The sequence below is a fragment of the Myripristis murdjan genome, chromosome 11 (assembly GCF_902150065.1).
Source record: "Myripristis murdjan chromosome 11, fMyrMur1.1, whole genome shotgun sequence".
Taxonomy (NCBI): domain Eukaryota; kingdom Metazoa; phylum Chordata; class Actinopteri; order Holocentriformes; family Holocentridae; genus Myripristis; species Myripristis murdjan.
In genome coordinates, this window is record NC_043990.1 from 9,432,753 (window position 1) to 9,454,198 (window position 21,446).

The following is a 21,446-nucleotide window of genomic DNA, read 5'->3' on the forward strand; positions in this document are numbered from 1 at the left end:
ATACACTTTAAACTGCAATAATGAAATGTGCATGCTTTCTGGAGGTTTGTTTAAAAAAAAAAAAAAAAAATCAAGCCTTTTACCAACTTATATATCCATTTTCATTTGCTAATGGTTGTGGCAGTATTATACACACATGTAGGCTATATTTATATTTATAGCGGGTTAATGGCTCTGTTTTAATATGTTTTAAGGCATTTATGGCAAAATACAAAATACAAAATTTACGGGTGAATCAAAGCATCCAGTAGGTTATACTATATATTCAGAATACATTTATTTAAATCTGGAAATGATCTCCTGGGACATTGTGTGCCTGTGCTGTAAAAAATAATTTAGTTTTTTGCGGACCCGGCGGCGCATAAATGCGCAAATGTGGCGCACCTTGTGTTACCACGGCGACGGAGCGGAAGCGGAAATACTGCGGAGATGCACAGAATGAATTATGTGAGAGCCAAACCCTCCTTGTAGTGGTCCTTGTCTTTTTTTTAACCAGATTTTTCCCCCCCTTCTTTGGAGTATATTTAATACACGTTTTATCTGCTTGTTCACTGAGTCAGTCTGTCCAGGTAAGACAACCCCCTGTCGCTATTTACCACCTGAAAGCTGCGCTAATCCGCCAGCTAGCGAGGAGGTTAGCGCAAAACAAGGCAGGGGAAAGGAGCTGCGCTTGTTTTGGGCAGCGTTATCTTTGAATTATTTTTATTGAACCAAATCAAATCCTCTGCCCTTATATAGTATAGCTGAAGTACATTTAACCCCCACTTTTACTGTCTTATCTTCGTTTACCTCCTCTGACTACCCCAACCGTGTGAAACTCAGCTCATATTGTATGCCGGTAGTTATTTTAGCAGCATATAAATCCTATATTTACCAACAAAATATTCACAAACTTCAGTGTACATTCCCATAGGGAAATGTGAGGAGAACATCGCCTAATAAACCACCATATTGGCCACATCTTACAGTATTTGGTGTTTAATGTGAATGGCATCCAGGCTCTAGGTAAAAAATAAATATTGGAGTTTTATTTGAATAAAAAGTGCCAGCTCTCAGAGGCCTCATGCCACTTTTTCAAAGCATTTAGCCTCCCTGATGTTTATTATAATTGCCTTTTAAAGTTTACATTAATAGGGAGGGTGTGTTTCCATATACTCTTGGCATGCACATAACCCAGGCCACAAGTCATCCCATTTGTTTGGATAATTTATAATAAATGATGAAGTCACTCACAGGGTGATAGGTGGTTCCTGTGAGGAAAGTCCCTTTATGTGAAGAATTCAGTGTCTTGAGTTGAGGGCAGTCTCTCTATTTGCCAGGTCACTGTGATGCCTTTAAAAATAAAAATTAAAAAGTCCAATGTGTGTTGGTGTTGAACAGGGCAGAATGAGCGCGGAGGCGGCAGACAGGGTGGCTGCGGTGGGGAACAGCCGGCCCAGCACTCCTCTGCAGACATCCTGGTTCGAGTTCCTGCTGGACGGCTCCCTGCTGGAGAAACACCTGCAGAAGTCCAACCCAGGTCAGCCCAGCATCACAGAGTTTTTAATCTGTACACTGCCTTGTGGGGTGTTTTTTTTTTAGGGGAATGTAATGACACTTAAATTACTAAGTTAATAAACAGTGAGTACAAAATGTTAAAGACAGTAGAGATACCAGTTTCTGCACTGATACAAGTTGACCAGGATGCAATGCAGCCACAGTGTTTAATACATTGAAAGAGTGAAAGAGTATCTGATGCTGGAGCTTCCTTTTTTAAAGTCCAAGTTTTGGGTGAACTCCTGTAAAGAAACGGGCTCTATATGGGTTTGTGTGTTTGCACAGACCCGGCCCCGGTGCAGCTGATCATCCAGTTCCTGGAGCAGGCCTCCAAGCCCTCGGTGAATGAGCAGAACCAGGTGCAGCCTCCAGTAGACAACCGCAGGAACCGCACTCTCAAGCTGCTGGCGCTGAAAGTAGCCGCTCACATGAGATGGGACCTGGATGTGCTGGAGAAAGGGTAACAAAGTGGTGTGTGTGTGTGTGTGTGTGTGTGTGTGTGTGTGTGTGGAAACCAGTGTGGACAGATGTAATGGTGGGCTGGAAAAATATCAAAATCGTAATATGACCAATTGCAGTATCCAAATTGGAGCAGCTGCAATTTTTTGATAAGGGACAAATGTGTGATGAAATAAGATTATAGATGTTCAAAAGGATTGTGGTGCTATATTTTTTTTTTGTGAAACTAAAAATTATGATGCATATCCATCATTTTCACTAAAATTGCGATGTTACAAAATCTGATTTTTTTTTTTTTTTTAGCATATTGTTCAGCCCTAGTTTTGATACAGTTTTGCCACTTCATGTATAACAGTGTTTTATTTGAGCATATATAAGTAATGAGAAATTAGAAGGGGGATGTAAATATCTATTTATTTTTGGCTAACAGTGCCAGATAACTCTTCATATGATTATTTCTCAGTCAAACTAAAATATGACAGGTGACTCCAAAGTCAGACCTGTGGCCTTCTATTATGATGTGTCATTTTCCATGACATTGGAAGGAAAATTAATGAATGACTTTATTAACGAATGCTACTGACACTTTAAATATTGACATCCATTACACACAAACCTCTTTAGGCTCTTGCACTCTGTAATGGTGTGTCTTTCTTCCCTGCCAGCCTGACCATCCCAGTGCTGAATATGTTACTGAACGAGCTCCTGTGTGTGAGCAAAGTGCCGCCGGGGGTGAAACACGTGGACCTGGACCTGTCCACTCTGCCCCCAACCACAGCGATGGCCGTCATCATCTACAACCGCTGGTGAGTAAGAAGAACCAGCGGGAAAACTCAACTATATATATATATTTTTGCACCTATTTGCAGAGACCATCAACTCTTTCCAGTAGTGGAATTAACATATTATGATATTATGCTGCATCTGGCCCACTGGCACATGCAGACATAAATACTTTTCAAAATGTACACATTCACTGGGCAGAAAATGACTTAAACTTAGATTATGTAAAACATACCATATTTTTTTATTAGGGATGCACGATATTGGATTTATTTTGCCAATATCCGATTTGCTGATATTAATTTTAAAGCCTTTATTGGCCGATTCGATGACGTGCCAATATTATTGTGCATCCCTAATACCAGTGTAGGCCACTTAACTGTAGATAAAGAGGAGAAAAAAAACTTTTGTGTAAGGTTTGATCTACACAGATGTATGTTTGAATGCAGAAACTAATATTTTTTTAATGAATAGCTTATATCTTTGAATGTGACCACTTCATACCAGAACTTTATCGATGGCAGAGAGGAAAAGCTTCTGAAACAGCACTGAAACCACAGGACATTATCAGTCCATTGAAACAGTAATGATAATCCATATATATTCATATAAACCAATATAAATCAGTCTAAATTTTGTGTGAACAGTGTGTCAAGCTAAAGCATCAGCCTATTACAAGAGAAGCACAGTGTAGCATAAAGACACATTTTGCCTGTTTCTGTATCTAGTATGTTTTTTGTTGTTGTTTTAAAGGGCCATCAGGACCATCGTCCTGAGCAGCTTTCCAGAGAAACAGACGAAACCCGGACCTCACCAGATGAACATGTAGGGCCTTAAACTCTATCATCTCAACTGGAACAAGCTTGAGTTTATTTATAGAGAGAATGGATTATTCTCCCATGATTACTGTTCATATGGAGGAATCCAGGCTGAAATGCAGATATTTTATTTTTAGTTGAAATACAGCATGTTGCCAGATTTTAGTGCTGAAATTAAATGCATACGAAGATGTTCAGTTTTTGTGGTCTTTTGTAGGTTGAATATTGTGCAACAGGAGAAGGAAATGACTGAAAATATCCTCAGTGTGGTGAGTGAACAAATAAGGAAACAAGCCTTATTTGTTTTTGATACATGCATATTAAATTTGGTCTCAAGCAGCATCAGCTTCATTTAAAAAAAAAAAAACAAAACACTTGTACGAGTGCTGTTTCACCATTAGGAAATTCCCTAATGCATTGTTTGAGAAATTGTCTTGTAAGTTTGGCTGAAATTTGTATTTTCCTCTAATACCAAATGTATTTCTCACCTCCAGCTGAAAGAGCAGGCGTCTGACTCCATCAGTGTGCTGGAGGGAGCTCTGCGGCTGAAGAAGGACTTCTACATCCACACCCTGAGGACTCTGGATCTGCTGGCTGCTGACGCTGCTGCCAACGGAGAGACGGAGTCCTCGACTGCAGGGCTGCGCATCACCGCAGATGAGCTGCACTGTCAGGTCAGTGTTTTCACTGGGACTGGGCCCAGGTCACTGTGGATGCAGAGAATCACGGATTTCATGAGATCACATGAATGTTACTGATCTTTCAAGGAGGAATCTGGAATAGTAGACAAATAAATACACAGGGTGCAAAAATACAGAGGGGACAGTCACATCAGAAACAAGATTATCAGCAGTGTTGGGCAAGCTACTTGTAAAATGTAGTGAGCTAAGCTACCAGTTAGTGTACATTAAATGAAGCTTCACTACACTGAAGCTCCCCACCAGAGAAATGTAGCAAGCTAAGCTACAATACAATGACAACATGTAGCTTAACTACATCAAAGCTACTTTTTTTTTTTTAACATTGAATGAACTTCATTCCAAGTCATTGCTATTTTAGTAATCAATAAAACTGTCAGTCAAAAAAATGTCCAGTTCAATAGTTGATGAAACTGTGCTCTTTCTGCTTTTACTGCTACAAATGAAGTTAAACTAGTAATGTTGCTACTTGTGACGCTGCTGCTGCCCAACACTGATTATCAGCATACAAAAGTGTGGCTCTAAAAGAAAATCTGTCTTTTTAAAAGCTTTTATTATTGAAATCACCTAATACATAATTGAGAAAAAATGTCTGCCTGTTATTTTTTAAAAATGCTATTTTGATTGAAATTAAGTGGCTGAATTCAGTCTACATGTGGTATAATAGTTTTTATTTTGTGTTTTAGGTGCATTATGATTTGGGAGGTATTTTCTTTCAGCAAGGCTGCACAGACCAGCCAGCGTATGAAAAAGCCAGGGAGCACTTCAGACAGACAAAGGAACTGCTACAGAAGGTACAAACACTTGTTTGTCATGTGGTTGATAATTGTCATGGTTTTTTTTTTTTGTTGTTTTGTTTTTTATTTAACATTGTCATTTTTTTCTTACCCTGAATGCTAGTCTGAGTTTTAGCCTTGACTGAATGGTGGGTTGTACCTTGTATCCAGAGTCCCCTGATTCTGATTCTGCACAATTAAGGAATAAAGAGAACAGTGTCTTTTTGAAATGGACATCCATATATTTTTGAAATCTTTTTGACTGAGGTTTTTGAGGTTTGACTTAGCTTCGTGTGGCCTTCTCAGTATATAAGGACCTTAAAAACCTTCAAGTAAAAACAGGCTCTTCCAGCATGACAGCAGTTTGTCACTGACATAGTTTGTGTGGATCTCTCTTTTATCGTCTTGTACGTCCTTCAGCTGGACTCGACCCTTCACGTTCACCTGGATGAGAAGCGCCTGGCCGGCTACTGGAACGCCTGCAAGGCCCTGACAGGAGCCCCGGACCCCTCCGACTCCCAGACCACTCCATACGACCAGATCAACAGCCTGATCAGGACACACAACTACCAGGTCTGAAATGAATAAATAGATAAAGAGTAAATGAAATGTATTTCGATAAATGCTTTCCTAGTTTACTGACCACTGAGTTCTTTACAATGTCTGCCTCACGTTCACCCATTCACAAACACATTCACACACTGATGGCCTGAGGCTTATTTAGGGTGTCTTATCACCTCCTAAACAAGACCATGTATTGATTCACTCTGTTTGCCCAAATTTAAATTCCGGTGTTAGATATGGTTGCTTCTTCACCCATTGGAAATGACACAACAAAATTTAGGAATAAAATACTAGGGCTCTACACAACTCACAATCCCCAGAGTCGACTCAGAGCCAGCCTTTCATAATAAATACTAATGAGTTTTTCTATTCCGTATTGCAGTAGATTTCCAGTGCATCTTTAAGAGAATGTGTCTTGTTTTATTATCGCACTATAATGCCCAAAAAACACTCTTCGACTCCACCTTCTCAGTTGGCAGATGATTTGACTTGTTGACTTTTGGTGGTCAACCCTATACAATACAAAGAATCTCCTAAAGTGCAGAGAGAGAGAGAGAGAGAGAGAGAGAGAGAGAGAGCTGCATTCACAGGAAGCTGAACTCATCAACATTATTCCTTTGCTTACAGCATCACACACCACTTGGACTGATAAACATGACTTTGCAGTTTACTGACGTCATATTACAGGGACGACAAGGCCTCATGTAAAGTGTGTTGGGATAGAGTACAACATTTTGGGCACTAGGCATGCATGCTACATATCACAGTAATACGACTGTGTGTACGGTGTCAACATTTAATATTTAAGGCTGCATCTGGAAAGGAAGGAGTAGCGAGGAATGAATTATATTCCATTGTACAATGAGAGATTAAAATGAGATAAACCGCCGTCTGACAAATGTTAGGGGTGGGTGTGTATTCAGTGTTGTAAGTTATGTCTTGACAGTGCATAAAACCTGTGAATGACTTTTCTCTTCTCTTCTCTTCTCCGCTCCCCGCCCCAGGCTCTTGTTGAGGCCTTCACCAAAGACAACATAACCCGCAGCTTGCCAAACCACTTCAGACGCTCTGTCCTCAGGGAGTTCCTGCATAAAGTCCAACAGGGGTGAGACAACCAATCGATTCAAAACTACCAGTCAATCAGAAATTACAGGTTTGATAAAGTCTTAGGCCTGGAAATTCATTTACTGCATTACTTTTATTGAGTCCATGTTCAGTTAAGGCAAGCAGATACTGTTCTCAGTTTCTGTTGTAACAATGAAATCATTTAAAATCCGTTTTTCATGTTAAATTATAAATGTCTTTGGTAAGTAGCTAATAATAAGATGAAAAAGGTACAGGAAGGAAACTGGTCAAATTTGAAAGTAAGGTTTTCTTTTCAGTCCTGACGTTTATGTCACATGTCTTAAGATAATTACAAGGGGCTGATGTTGATGTCAGTGCAAACAGCTTCTGACTCCACGCTGTGTGTGCAGGGAGAGAGGCCTGGACGAGGTGTGCTACAAGCTGTGTGTTTGCAACGCTGTGCGAGACGCTCTGGAGGGAGAAGTTCTCAGCATTCGTTTCCAGCAGCTGCTGCTCAAGCCGAGCAAACGAATGGTGGACTTCATGTTAGAGGTACAAACCTGCTCCTGTGGCCATCATCTGTGCTGGAGATCATTTCAAGGCAAACTGTTGTTTGGGTTCATCTATTTATTTAATTTTATTTATTTATGTAGCCCAGAATCACAAATTACAAATTTGTCTCAAAGGGCTTTCATCTGATAAATCATGTACTCAGGATTTGAGTTTTGACCTGTAACATGTCATCACCTATCTCTCCTTTATCTATTATCTAATGAAGCTCAAATAACCTAAAGTAATCTAGACATAATTTCATTGTGAACAAACTTGTGGCATAGCCGTGGGTATTACTTGTCGTTCTTTCTGAAAATGAGAGGAGGATTTTGCGAGTCATGTGAGAATTTGTTGCTAAGGTGTAAAGACTCAGTTAAATTTACATTTTGAGTTATACTTCCTTTCATTAGATAGATTCTGCTCAGTAAAGCACAAACATGATTTATAGAGACTGATTTTCTCAAGTGCTATAAGGTGTGCTCTATGTCATGTTGACTCACTGACCTAATTTAACTTTTGGATGACACAGTGGCACAGTTTTAAAAATACTAGCAACTCATGTAAATCGCATTTCCTTGTCCTGCAGGTGTGCACGCGATCCTTGGAAAAGGACCGCCCATCCGAGACATCCAGAAGGAACATGGCCAACTTCATGAAGTGAGTGAGATACATCTTTGTCTGCCTCATTGGTTTTGTCAGGATGTTTACCACGTTCCCACTGAGGTCAAGTTAAACTGTGCCTTCTCCTTCCTGCAGGACTCTGTGTGAGAGCCTGGAGGATCTCTCCCTGGTGTTTGTGGTGTCTTCTCACAAGCTCTTCATGGAGCTGCTGAAGGAGGAGGAGAGGAAAGTGCTGGTGGAGCAGATGAGGAAGAGGTCGGCCACCATCAACCTCAGCGCCAAGCCTCTACCTTCATTCTATGACATTCCAGGTAAGCTGCCAGTTTTCATTGCACACAATACAGGATGCATGGTTACCGCTGAAAAAGCTCCTTACTCGTCAGCAATATAATACTTTGATACTGACATTTTGCAGATTGCAGCTTTTTACAGTAATGAGGTACACAAAAGATTAATGTTTGTCTCAGCTGAACTGCCATCTAGATTAATCGACAGCAAAGCTCCTGTCAGTAAGTGATGTGTCACCGCTCAGTGTTTTTTTTTTTTGACGGCATGTGGAACTGTGTGTTTTGTGCTCCACAGCCTCGGCAAGTGTGAACATCGGGCAGCTGGAGCAGCAGCTCATCCTCTCTCTGGAGCCGCGCAGGATCAGGCAGATCCTCATCGAGCTCCACGGCATGGCAGAGAGACCCTTCTGGAGGGTCAACAGCAAGGTCAGAGGTCAACTAACCGCAAGAAAAATAGGAATTAGTGGCTGCTATTGTATGTTTAATTGATCATGCTAAATTTAGAATTTGGATATTTATACTAACACTCTCATCAAAGTGTCACTAAAATTTCTATATTAACAACATTTAAGAGCTAACGAACAATGCAGTAGTCAAATGTACAAATGGAAATGAAATCCTTTATACTCATATATCTCTTACTGCCGTATTTTCACTGACTTTAATGCTTCTTTTGAATTAACTCCTCTCTTTTGTGTGTGTGTCCAGTGGGAGGTTCCTCCAGACTACATCAACGTGATCCTCGGCATTAAAGACAACCTGACAAAGGACCTGGTGTACATCCTCATGGCCAAAGGCCTCCACTGCATATCAATAAAGGTCTGTTTCCGTTTTCAGCGCTCATGATAAGTTATTTGAAGGAAGACTTTTGTGTTTGTAGAATTTTCAGTCTCTCAGCCATGACACTGAATGAAAAGTTACACAACTAATGATCTGTTGAGGCTGAATATCATCAGTGTCCTTTTTCTCTAAGCATTTTGGATTTAGTTCTTTACCTGCTGTAGATTAAGTGCACAGACTTTAGCTTGGCCACCTCTGTTAATCAAATGCAGACAACAAAGACATTTACCGAAATCCATGATCACAGTTAGACCTACAGTTCATATTTTGCAGTCGCAAGTATTTTATGTATTTCCATACATCAGATGAAAGTAACCCTGATGTGATGTGCTGTGTGTTGTTGCCTCAGGACTTCACCCATGCCCGGCAGCTCTTCTCAGCCTGCCTGGAGCTGGTGACCGAGTTCTCCCCCAAGCTGAGGCAGGTGATGCTGAACGAGATGCTGCTGCTGGAGGTCCGCGCCCACGAGACGATGGCAGCTGAGGGCAGCAGGGAGCGACCGCCGCCCGACCTGGTTAGCAGGGTCAGAGGTTACCTGGAGATGAGGATTCATGGTGGGTGGTCCCTGTTGCCATGGAGCCGTGATTAAAAACCTTCTGATGGTGTGCTTTGTGGTAAACCTGTCCCTCTGGTGCTGGATGGAGGTGAAAACAACTGCTAAGAATTACATTGTACTTATATTCAGATGCTGTGGAACTGTAGATTATGATTGAATTTGGGGCAAATCACCTGTAATGAACACACCATATGTTAGAAATCCTTGGAATTTATGAAATAGACTGATGGGTGTACATGATTTGACGGAGACACGATAAAAAAGGTACAGCTGAGATGTGGATAATGCAAAGTAATATTTTATACTCTTGATCAATCTCATGCAGCTTAAAATATCATCATTTTCTCGGTGTCTGGCTGCAGATCTGCCCCTGCGTCAGGTGGTGGGCGAGGAGTGTGTCGCCTTCATGTTGAACTGGAGGGAGAACGACTACCTGACACTGCAGGTGCCCCAGTCTCTGGTCATGACCAACCCGTACATCAAGGTGAGAGGTCTCTCTGGTTGACCAGCTTCAACAGCTGCAATAATCAGTGTTTACACTTGACTCCACAAGTACATCCTCTTGTGTATCTTATTGAGAAATCAAGAGGATTCAAGAAGTTAACAAAGTATATTTTCATATCAAAATCCCATTCATTTTTCCTCACTGGAGAACAGTTTTTTTTAATGATAACATCCAGTGGCGGATACAGAACATGGCTAATGGGTGGGCCTAAAAAATTCTGGATGGGCCTGTTATTTCATTTTGTTTATTTTTAGATAGACATGTATGATATGATGAAAGAAAAAAAAACCTCTCGGTAAACGAGCGGAGAGGTTGTAAACGAGCATAAAATAAACGTTGGAAAAAGGACATTAAAACATTTATTTATTTAGTTAGTTATTTTTTTGGTCTTGAATCTGATAGGGCGGGCAGCTGTCAATCTGGGTGGGCCTACGCCCATCCAGGCCCACCCGTAGATCCGCCTCAGATAACATCATACCATAAACCCTAGCTGGTGCCTGATTGGTTTACAGTTTTGACTGAGCACTCTCACATGTTATATCCTGCTCCAACATTTTGTCTCAACAGGAAATGCATCACATTATGGAAACAACATGCTCTTTAAATGCCATTTCACTGTGATTCTGTGTTTTGTTGATTCACCTTAACATCTTGTTTAGACTGTGATACTTGTTGCTTAATGCCGTGTCTCTGTCTTTGTCTTTGAAGAGCTCACTGAATTGCGTTGATTGCCAGACATTATGCCTCAGTGGATCTAAACACATGCAGGCAGGCGCCCAAGCAGTAAAGTCATGTCCTCTGTTTCCTCTGATAGCTCGGTCAGCTCCTGGCCTCCACTTGCAAGGAGCTCCCAGGTCCTAAAGAGAGTCGGCGCACGGCCAAGGAGCTGTGGGAGGTGGTGGTGCAGATCTGCAGCGTCTCCGTCCAGCACAAGAGGAACAGCGACGGCCGCATCGGCCTCATAAAGCACAGAGAGTCCACCATGGGCATCCTGCAGAGGTACAGCAGGCTGCAGACACACACTTCTTTTTCTTTTTTGTATACTTGTTTGATTTACTTCAGATCAAGTTTATTACAATAGCATGAGCACGTCAACTTATGAACATACAATATGAAGACCTTTACACGATGTCTACAGGTCCTTAAAACTTTTTAAATTCAATTTTACAAATATCAGGCCTTAAAAGTCATTAAATTGTCTTGAATTTGAATTTGTGAGATCTTAATTTCAACGTAAAACATTTTTATCTAATTTCAGTTATTCATGTATTTCTATGTACTTCTTATTGTAGATTAACTCAACTCACTTTATACTAATCTGTCATACTTACCAGCAGACAGAAATCCTAGAAAGTCCTCATACTTCCTTTTGACATTCTGTGGGAAAAAGCATTGGTTGTATTTATTACACCACCACCTAAAGGACACTTACAATACTTAATAAAAATGTAGAATCACCTACTTAATAAAGACCATATTCCTTAGTAAAAGTTAACTGTGCATTCAAGCATTTGATCATAAACATAGGATTTCCCTTTACACTCACCTGAAATGCTGATTTGTATAAGAAAAAGATCATTTGTTCAAAAAAGTCTCATATTTCATTAAAATCTGTCTTTAAGAAGCATGATATGTAACCCTCTGAAACCTGTAGACGCTCTGTTACACGACAAGTCAAATAACGTGACAATTGCCTATCGAGTCCGTGGTGTTTGTGTGAAAACATACATGTAGTTATATGTGCTGTGTACCTGTACACTGCTCTGGTATAATCTAATAAGTTCTTTGCTTTTTTAAACCTGTTTAGGAACAAATTCATCACCTTCATCAAGAAACTTCGTGTGAGTACAGGACAAGTTGACATAATCTGTGAAAGTCTGGCATCTTTGGTTGAATGAGCTGCTTTTCCTGAGAGGGAGAGGGGACTGATGGGTTTACTGTCATTGATCACAGGAGCCGCTGGTGCTGACCACCCTCATCTCTCTGTTCGTGAGGCTCCACAGCATCGTGCGGGTAGGTTTCTCACTTTGCTCTTCTCCGCACTGCCAGACACAAACCAGTCCGGTCCTCTGGGTAACCGGATGTTTCTGTTTCCAGGATGATATCGTCAACGAAGTGACAGCAGAACACCTTTCCATCTGGCCGTCTTCTCTCGCAAAGTAAGAGCTCATCTTTTTCAAAAAAATACTCTGGCCTTTGTTCTTCACTAGATTTAGAGTTGAGTCCAAAGAGAGAGGGGAGAGTAAGTAAAATATGACTATTTCTTGCAGATGCTGCTTTAAAATATGTTAAACTTTTCTGAATTTCTTTGTATTTACAAGTGAAATCGACCAAAGCCACTAAATTAGATGTTTTTTACGTGCCGGTCAGCATTCAAGCGGTGGATGTGGAGGCCGTGGCTGTGACGGTCAAAGAGCTGGTCTCCTACGCGCTCACCCTGAACCCCAACAACCAGTCGTGGCTCATCACACAGGCCGACATCTACTTTGGTAAGAAACACCACACACACTTTCAAGTCAGAGAACAGCTCCCAGGTCCCATCTGAGGTCAGAAATTATGTCACGAGTAACCTGTGAGATTATTCTCTGTGTGAGTTTGGTGCAGAAAAAAAGGCTGCCATGTCCAGAATACTGATCCAGAGTTTTGGGGTGAACCTGGGTCAAATAGCATTTGCAAAATAATTCTTGGTGTTTGTTTTAACTTGTTTGGAGAACCAGATGGGTGGATTTACTGCATCAGGACAAATTGTCACGTCAGCAAAGGTTTCAGTTTCAGAAGAGTACGAAAGTCACTGTTTGTCTTCACCCTCTGCCATTAATTGCGCTGCCCTGTGTGGCAAACTCCAAACATCTGGCCGCTAAATTGGCTAAAACAAACCAAGAAAAGTATTTACAAATACACTTGTACCCAGATGTCTGTCACACCCTCCATTCTCTCTCTCTCTCTTTCTCTCTCTAGTGACCAACCAGTACTCTGCCGCCCTGCACTTCTACCTCCAGGCTGGAGCCGTGTGCTCCGACTTCTTCACTAAAGCCGTGCCGCCGGACGTTTACACTGACCAGGTAGACCGGAGGGACGGTCCGCTGCTGTGACCTCTAACTCACCAACGGGCGCAGTTGCTTTTGGAGAGCAGTTTGCTGTCTTGGGCTGTGATTGATAAGCCAGAACTGGCTGTTTTCACATTGAACCGATGAGACAGATTTAGATTTCCTTAAGTCCAGTCAACTGAACTTGCTTCCTAACTGAAAATCTTCCATAATAATGCTCATCTTTCATCTAAACTGCAGTTGAACAACTCTGTAGGGTTTTAGCTAACAATTTTCAGAGCAGTTATTTATAGTTTTGTTTTTTTCTTTTTTCTTTTTATTACGGTTTTCAGTTCAGTTTAGTTTCAGTTAGCAAGCAAACAAAAATCACAAATTACTGACATTTTCATTTGAGTGACATGAAAGTGACTGACACTAATTTTTTTTTTTTTCATCCTCAGGTCCTGAAGAGGATGATCAAGTGCTGCTCAATGATGAACTGCCACACGCAGGTCAGAGGTCACTCCACAGTTCACACTCTGTATTCAGTTTACCTGCTGATGAATCTCAATCAATGTATTGATACAGCAGAGGCTTCATTAGCACAGCTCTCTTCATCATTAGTGCACTGAAGATGCCAGAACTTTGCATCGTTTCCTGGTTGTGACTGAGCGAAACACAGCGGGCTTCAATGTAGTTTGTCTCTTTGTCCCTCTTTGTCATCAGGTTGCCGTTCTCTGCCAGTTTCTCCGAGAGGTCGACTACATGACTGCATTCAAAGCTCTTCAGGAGCAAAACAGGTAGGGTTTGGTTTACTGCATCAAACGAAGAGCATTATTAACCATCTCCAGTCTGTGTAACATGTTTTATCTTTAACAGTCACGATGCCATGGACTCGTACTACGACTACATCTGGGACGTCACCATCCTGGAATATCTCACACGCATCCTTTCATGTGCCGGTCTTGATTCATGAGGGCAAATGTTGAGTGTACAGAGCCTCTTCATTCTATCAGTCTCCTCCCCTTTTAATAAACCGTGGTTTTCACCAGCCTTCAGACTGTCGTGAAAAAAAGCAGGCGGTCCTATTATTTTGCACTTTTCAGGGTACAGACTGTGTCCAAGTGTCTGTAGTGATGAGGCTGTTATCTCTCCCTTGACTGTGACTTCAGACATTCACCACAAGCGGGGCGAGAGCGAGAAGAGACAAATAGCAGTAAGTGCTGAAGCCAATTTGTCATCCAGCAGGTTTCATGCCTTGAGATCATTTTGTAAACTGAACCGTTCAACAGAATCTGATGGCAGGCTGCATGTTTGCTGTTTCTCTGCTTTTCCTCAGATAAAAGCGATTGGACAGACGGAGCTGAATGCCAGTAACCCAGAGGAGGTGCTGCAGCTGGCTGCACAGAAGAGGAAAAAGAAGTTTCTGCAGGCGATGGCTAAGCTCTACTTCTAAAACTAACACACAATCACTGTCAGTCTTGGGAAAAAAAATGTACATTTTATTTTTGTGGTAGAAAATAAACATTTTCAAATAAATACAGTTATCATGAGTGATGTTTCATCTCCCTGAGCGAATCAACCAATGCCCTGGTTTTAACAGCATCCATTATAAATAATTTGAGAACATTTTCAGTGGAGCTTTAAATAGTGTTCCAACAGATTTCACCTGTTGGTATATACAATTTCATTTACTAAACAATTGCACCTCTCAAATCTAATTATGGAATGTCATCTCCTATACATGTAATTCATAACAAGCAAACCACAAACCTTTTGTTCTAGTGTGTATCGTTTTCAGATTCTTCTAAAAACTGATCAGTAATACTTTTCCTTGCCACTGTTTTACCCACAGCACCCAGCTGATGGTGCAGATCTTTGGACAAAAAGCTTTTTGCCAAGATTCAAGTTTCTATAAAACACAAGCATGTAAATTATCCTGGATTATGCATTCAGTCAGGTTTTACATTGTACAACAGCAGGATCTGGCTGCTTGGCAGCGGCGTCTTGCAGCAACCTCTCGCCCAGATGGTCGACGTTGGCAGTTCCTCGGCTGGCTGGAGGCAGTCGTCCACTCGTCTGGACACGAGAGCCCGTTTGGCCCGCCTGTGCTCCGCGCTCCCTCAGTTCAGAGTCAGATCAGGTTCAGTGAGTCAAAGTCTTCTCTGTGCTGCTGGGTGGAGTGAGGAGCTGGCTCTCCATCTCTCTGTGACTGACTTCATCCTTCAATGTGTTGCAAAAGAAGAATGAAAAATAAAATCTGTCAGTCAAAAAGATAGCAGCTTCAAACAATATTAATGCAGTCTGTGATCAATAACTTTGAAACATCTAAATGTGCTTCAGTCTTTCAGAGAGCAGTGAGAGGATGGCTGGATGAACCAGTCAATTTAAATGATGCAGCTTTTTCAAAATCAAATTCAGTGTTATGTTGGTCTGGATCTGTTTAAAACAGTTAAGATCTTGTCAATAACTTTTATCTTTGTCTGAATTATTAAATATAATCAGTAACATGAGTATAAAACACTAACCAGCAACATGATGTAGTCTGCATGTGTCTGGATGTTGTGTCTGTCTTCTGGCTTCACTTTCACAAAATCCTTCAGTAGTGCTCTGTCAAACCTGGCCACAGTTTCTACAAAGGGGGCCATCCAGTCAACGCAGGGCTGCAGGACGTCCCACGACAGACCTGGAGGGAGGGGGAAAAAAAGACACAGAATGACAAAATGCTCATGGCTGTTGCCTGTGCTTTGGTTCAGTTCTCGTTTGGGTTGAGCTGTTTGCATGAACCTTTGAAAGCCTGTGACTTGTTTCTATGAATTAAACCAGTTAAAGAATATTCTGCTCTACTTCTGGTGTCCTAACAGCTGCAACTGTGCCAGCAAAAACAATATGACAAGATGCAGCTACAGCCAAGAAATAATAAATAATGAATAATGATTCTGATAGCAGTACTAGATACTGTTCTCTGCCATCAAGTTTCACCCACAACACTGAGTTTCTGCAGATGGTACTTTCAACTACGACCACGTTCTGAGATGAAACGTTTCACTAAAGCTGCTGGGAAAATACTCCAACTGTGGAAACCAGACGCATGCTGAACACACTAATAGCACTACTCCACGTGTGTCTCAACTCATTTCATTGTCAAACAGTGGCCAAGCAAATATTGTGCTTCAGCTCTTCACAGAAAACAGCCAGTGGCTCTAACAACAGTACAAGTGTTTTGATAATATTTCAGCATTTTAAGAATTTTGGATCATGAAAGTGAACACATTTACACACCACATATTGGCGAAAGCTATTCAAAAACACGGGAACTGTTGCTCAGCTCACAAAACCCTGTATCTGTTAACCTGAGCTGAATGCAGGCTCACACTATGTTAATCGTCACATCTTACATTCTGGCTGCTAATGGAGTCACTCAGAGCTCTTACCTGAAACCTTTTGGACTGTCTCATAATGAAGGAAGTGGCACAACACTGAAGCGGCCAAAACCCGATACTGGAAGTCCAGTGAGTTTATGCTGAGGATGCACAAGTCCAAAAGCTGAGAGACGAGAAAAAAAGCAGAAACAACATGAGTGATGAGCCAGATTTGACCCCATGATGTTGTCTTTAGTCTTTTAGGAACATTAACAAGTGCCAAATTAGGACCCCAAAATACTTGTGGTGTCTGTCTAGTTTGGACTGTGTCAGATGTGTTCAGTTCCAGCAGCAGGAGCTCACAGGGAGAAAAGCTGGGACAGGGTTTGAACTCTAGCTGCTATCAGTGTACCCACCTGTGTGATCTGAACGTAGACGTCCTGTGAAAACTGCGGCTCCAGGAGGTCAGAGTTGTCGCTCATCGATGCCATCTGGATGTAGAGCTTCAGCCAAGACACCGGCGTCTCAGGACAGAGGTTCCAATTTAATGCCTGAAAAAATGTTCAAACCTGATATAAACTGCAGTTCTTCTTATAAAAATTGGGACAAATGCTGATAAACCTATAGCCAGCCTTTACCTTTAAAATAATCAACTCCATTTGAAGAATCTGGTCTTCAAAGCAGGCCCCGTCTGTCACATATGCCAACTCTGCGAGCTTGGGAGGATAGATTTCCTACGATGAAAAGAAATGTTACTTAGCACTGCAACTAAAAGTCCCCCGTCTTCATTAAGCACATTCACATGCATGAGGAATTTGTCTTGGTGTATTGCTGCCAGTAAGCAAATGACAGAGCTCAGGATCTGTGAGCAAGGTGGAACTCCTGCAAGATAAAGGTTTTCGACTGCTCTGCCTGCTGGGAGTCTCAGACCAAGCAGAGGCAATGTGTGAAATGTGGCGAGTCTTGAAAGAACAGTGAGGTCTGTTTTTGAAGCGGAGGTGTGAAGTGCATCAACATGATGCTAACAGACCAGGTTAGCTTCCCCGAAAAGCTTCTTCATAAAGAAAAGCGGCATTTCATTGATCCTTATGGGAAATTCTCATTTTGGCTGCTGCTTTTAGAGCTCGGTGTGTGATTTCACCTACAGAACAGCACCATGGGAGCTGATCAGGATTGTGTGGTGGATGTTTGTCGACAGGGAGGTCTGAGTTTGCTTCCTCAAGCTGAGGGCCAGCCTCTCACTGCTACATGCCACTGCAGCAAAGTTGAACTTAACCTTTATTCTTTTGGGAAACCCAACCCAGATCCTTCTCCTTTTCTGCCTTACCTCCATCTTTGATGCTATGAAAAGACACGTTATCCCGATGAGCTGCAGGCTGCCCTTATCAACGTCGTCCTGGGTCAGCATGAAGCGGTCAAAGTAGTCCTGCGCCAGGTAGAACGTCTGCCGGTGGAGGGTGTAGACCTCGCTCACCTGGGAGAACAGACATGGAGGAGGATTTTTTATAAAGACGGGATGTGGGTCAGTAAGTTTGTGAGGATGTTTGCTCCTCAGGAAAACAAAGCAAACTGTAAATCTACATAAAAATCAGATGCAGACAAGATCTTACCTCAACTAACCAGTCCAGCAAGATTGATCTCATCCTTGGTTGTATTCTGGGGTGCTGCTGCAGGAAGCTTTTACTGTGTGTGTACTTCTGCTCCTTGCCAACCATCTTCACCCACACATCTTCAGAGCAACCCCAACTGGATGAGACACATGCACAGAGAAAACGCGCTCATTAACGAGTCTGAAAGAGGATCTCAGAAGATGACTGTGGGCTAAACCACTGCTGAATAATGGGCGCCACGTTTTTTGTTCAGTCACCTCAGAGCAGGGAGAGGAGTCGGCTGGACCACGACCTCTCTGGAGGTGAGGGTCACGTGGCTCGGTTCATCACAGATCTCGCCGATCCCCTTCTCAGGAGTCTCAATGAGAACACAGGGCCTAGCGACACCTTCGAGGACCAGCTGATTCTGAAACGAAAATGAAATTTGTCATCAAGCTTCAGAGAAAACTCACAGCTGTGCGTTGCACCCAGTAGTTTACAGTTTGAATTAAGTCACTGAGCAGTGGTTGGTGAATGCCAGTTTTCCAAAAAATTTGATTTATAGACATTTGCTAATTGACAAAGCTGCTGAAAAAACACAAGTTCACCAGCCACAACACAGTCTAACATATAAAGGAACACGATATTTTGAGAAAGGATGTGCTGTACTGTGTTAAGGCAGATAACATACCTTCTCACACTGTAGTTTTGATAAGGGCTGAGCCTTCCTTCTGTTGCTTTGCTGAAAAGAAAGGTGAAAAACTATGAGAGCTATGTCAGGCACTCGATAAAACATCTTGGCTTTTTTAAAGGAATGTCTTGTTAAAACACACACACACACACACACACACACACACACACACACACACACACACACACACACACAAACACAAACACAAACACACACACAAACACACACACACACACACACACACACACACACACACACACACACACACACACACACACACAAACACAAACACTTACCCTGGTTATCTTGCCTTTCTGAATCAGAGCATTTTCAGATCTTTTGTGCAGGTGACTACTGCAAAGAAAGAAAAGAAAAAACAACAACGATTAAATACATTTTAGGACAGTTGCCTTACTATCAATCCATATTCAATAACACTGGCTAAGGCGTCATTACCTTCTTCTCGTCATGACTATGAGGGGTGAGTCTGCTGGCTTCTGCAAAACAGAAACAAATAGTTAGCATTGTTAAACGTTAAGCTTAATACCCGATCAAATGCACGTTGCAGGGCTATGAATATTGTCTTTGGTTATTATGTGATGTTCTTTTTGTATAATGTCACGTAATTATAATTATGCAATTACGTGATGCTCTGTTTGTATAATGTCATGTTAAATGTATAATGTCATGTTAAACGTTTGTAAACGGAGCTACCAAAGTGCAAGACAAATTTCAGACTAGTCTGACAATAAAGTGAAGAGAAGTGAAGCAGCTACCAACGTACTGGAGTGGAGCAGCTTACTTTAGAGCCAAAAACAAAGGCGGGCAGTTTTCCCTGTCAGTATTAGCTGCTAACACTGGCTTGGACTCTACAAAATACACATTCAGTATTTAACCAAAGCTGAAAGTAGTCGATCATTGTTATTAAAGTGCATTTGGTTACACCGGGTGCATCCTACGCGCCAATAATAATGAGCGCGTAAACTTGTGCGTCTTTGTACGACCCGCGGAAATACCTTTTTTAAAAAGTGCAAGCTGAGGCGCGGTAATAATAGTGACAGGCTCGATCATCCAGTGGCGGCCAGCAAACACACAAGACAAAAGGGCAACACAAAGAGGCTCGCCGGGACAGCCCTGCTCCCTCCAAAAGCGGCTGCAGCTGCTGTGCGCCGAACTGAGCCGAGCCGAGCCGAGCCGGGCTGAAGTTAGGCGCCCACCGGATACAACCACCTGACAGGGAACAGCAACACCAAGGCGGCCAGTGTCTGAAACTAACGCTATCCACCGGCCAAATCACCATAAACTGTCACAAAGTACACTGCACAGCAATAATGCAGCTTTCCTGTGCCGCGGCTAATGCTGGTGATGTTTAGTTAGATCACAGCCGTGTTAGCCAGGCACTAATTATCATCAGTCTGAGAGCTGCACAAGTCCTTCATTAACTCTGTTATTAATCGAAGTCTCTGTTATTGATCAAAGTCAAACCGCCTCCAGTTTCCGCATCACAAACACTATTTTACTAACTTATTTAACCACTAACCCTGACAGTATTTCTCTTCTCCTCGGCCGGCTGTCAGTCACCTTAAAGCTGGCTAATGTTAGCTAACATGAACACTAGCTGGTTCCGGTCAGTCCGCTGGAGGTAACCCTGGAAACGAACCGGCCCGGCGGCTAACCTGACCAGCTCCGAGGCGGTCACACACTGGGGTAAGGTGCAGCTTTAAAGGATAAAACACTCCACACACACTCACACAGGGATGAGTGTTGTGGGAGAAGCAGTGTGTGTGTGTGTGTGTGTATGTGCGACTCACCCTGCAGCGGCTCCGGGTCCGAATGAGGCCAGTTCCCATTTGGCGCTGGCGCCAATCAGCCGCCGGTTGGGTTGTACTGCGCATGCGTATCAGAATCCCAGCCCCAAACCAGTTACCCTGGTATTGTGACAATAAATGAACGAATAACCACATAAATAGTTTTACTTTAAATGTAACAGCAAGTGTGTTATCATGAACTGAATTAGCCTCAACAACAACAACATGGTTCGTTGAGTAACCTTCTAAAAATATGTTTTGTTTTGTCTTTTTAGGTAAAATGCACTTAATATCCACCAAAAGTTTGGCCTAATCCACTTCTCCACGTATGTTTTGAAACTGATGTGACTACTGAGCTTTATTATTTCAGTATTTATCTTCCATTCAAATTCTGCGGATTTATGACTTTTTTTTGTGTGAACTTTACTGTTTACTGGCTTTGTATTTTAGGCGGCTTCCTGGTGGTGGGCGGGGCCACAGAGGGAGCCAGCCAATAGAGGAGCGAGCTGTCCGCAGCGTGCTCTGGCGTCAGGATGTAAACAGAGCAGAGGCTCAGCTGAGGGAAACACATTTCTTCCACCTTCCTGCAACTCTGCAACCCAAAACCAACACACTGACGCAGCGTGCTCTGAATGTTACTGTCGTGTCCTTTTCACGGCTCGTCACTTCAACAGGTGCATCACAGGGATGACATGTAATAACAGTGTAGTCTTATTATAACTGTTTAAAATATGCTTTGCAGACGCCGTGTTTCATGACGTGTGTATGACTGGAGGCCTGATGTCGCCGCCAGCTGGTTAAACTTTGAAGTTTTTGTCTCGTGAAAAGCGCGTGAAAAGGTGGAGAACATGACGCTAAATGTCATTTGGCACAGGAAGTTTGTTTTCCTCACATTTAATAACTTCTGTCA

At 42.2% G+C, this 21,446-nt stretch overlaps 2 protein-coding genes across 6 annotated transcripts; one reads left to right on the forward strand and one right to left on the reverse strand.

Annotated features, from left to right (window-relative positions):
• The first annotated feature begins 406 nt into the window (after positions 1 to 406).
• Positions 407 to 14,576, forward strand: ints8 (integrator complex subunit 8). 2 transcript variants are annotated; one of them, XM_030063956.1, is made up of 28 exons: positions 407 to 447; positions 1,381 to 1,519; positions 1,822 to 1,996; positions 2,661 to 2,801; positions 3,532 to 3,603; positions 3,814 to 3,865; positions 4,091 to 4,270; positions 4,981 to 5,088; positions 5,491 to 5,643; positions 6,639 to 6,739; positions 7,110 to 7,251; positions 7,838 to 7,908; positions 8,008 to 8,183; positions 8,455 to 8,585; positions 8,868 to 8,978; positions 9,349 to 9,553; positions 9,918 to 10,039; positions 10,875 to 11,059; positions 11,868 to 11,901; positions 12,014 to 12,073; positions 12,158 to 12,219; positions 12,431 to 12,549; positions 13,019 to 13,122; positions 13,548 to 13,598; positions 13,813 to 13,886; positions 13,966 to 14,030; positions 14,259 to 14,302; positions 14,426 to 14,576. In XM_030063956.1, exons 1-28 carry the CDS (start codon positions 430 to 432, stop codon positions 14,540 to 14,542), a joined length of 3,012 nt encoding a protein of 1,003 aa, XP_029919816.1. In that variant the 5' UTR covers positions 407 to 429; the 3' UTR covers positions 14,543 to 14,576. The 2 variants fall into 2 exon arrangements, with proteins under 2 accessions (XP_029919816.1, XP_029919817.1); XM_030063957.1 differs by having other exon boundaries at positions 411 to 569; positions 14,426 to 14,542.
• LOC115368008 (G1/S-specific cyclin-E2-like) lies at positions 14,568 to 20,603 on the reverse strand. 4 transcript variants are annotated; one of them, XM_030063958.1, is made up of 12 exons: positions 20,540 to 20,603; positions 19,185 to 19,225; positions 19,025 to 19,082; positions 18,729 to 18,779; positions 18,316 to 18,464; positions 18,059 to 18,194; positions 17,776 to 17,922; positions 17,087 to 17,182; positions 16,865 to 16,999; positions 16,521 to 16,632; positions 15,615 to 15,772; positions 14,568 to 15,309 (listed from the first exon to the last, which is right to left on the reverse strand). In XM_030063958.1, exons 1-12 carry the CDS (start codon positions 20,576 to 20,578, stop codon positions 15,232 to 15,234), a joined length of 1,200 nt encoding a protein of 399 aa, XP_029919818.1. In that variant the 5' UTR covers positions 20,579 to 20,603; the 3' UTR covers positions 14,568 to 15,231. The 4 variants fall into 4 exon arrangements, with proteins under 4 accessions (XP_029919818.1, XP_029919821.1, XP_029919823.1 ...); XM_030063961.1 differs by lacking the exon at positions 20,540 to 20,603 and adding an exon at positions 20,310 to 20,509; XM_030063963.1 differs by lacking the exon at positions 20,540 to 20,603 and adding an exon at positions 20,253 to 20,274.
• Between the last annotated feature and the right edge of the window lie 843 nt (positions 20,604 to 21,446).

Excerpts from the sequence above, each read along its gene's own strand:
- ints8 (XM_030063956.1), top strand. Across the intron at positions 3,866-4,090 it reads CTGAAAATATCCTCAGTGTG|CTGAAAGAGCAGGCGTCTGA; the intron begins GTGAGTGAACAA and ends TCTCACCTCCAG. Across the intron at positions 6,740-7,109 it reads CTGCATAAAGTCCAACAGGG|GGAGAGAGGCCTGGACGAGG; the intron begins GTGAGACAACCA and ends CTGTGTGTGCAG.
- LOC115368008 (XM_030063958.1), bottom strand. The coding sequence starts at position 20,578 with ATGGGAACTGGCCTCATTCGGACCCGGAGCCGCTGCAGG. Across the intron at positions 17,000-17,086 it reads TGGAGTTGATTATTTTAAAG|GCATTAAATTGGAACCTCTG; the intron begins GTAAAGGCTGGC and ends ACATTTTTTCAG. Across the intron at positions 16,633-16,864 it reads TCTACGTTCAGATCACACAG|CTTTTGGACTTGTGCATCCT; the intron begins GTGGGTACACTG and ends CTCGTCTCTCAG.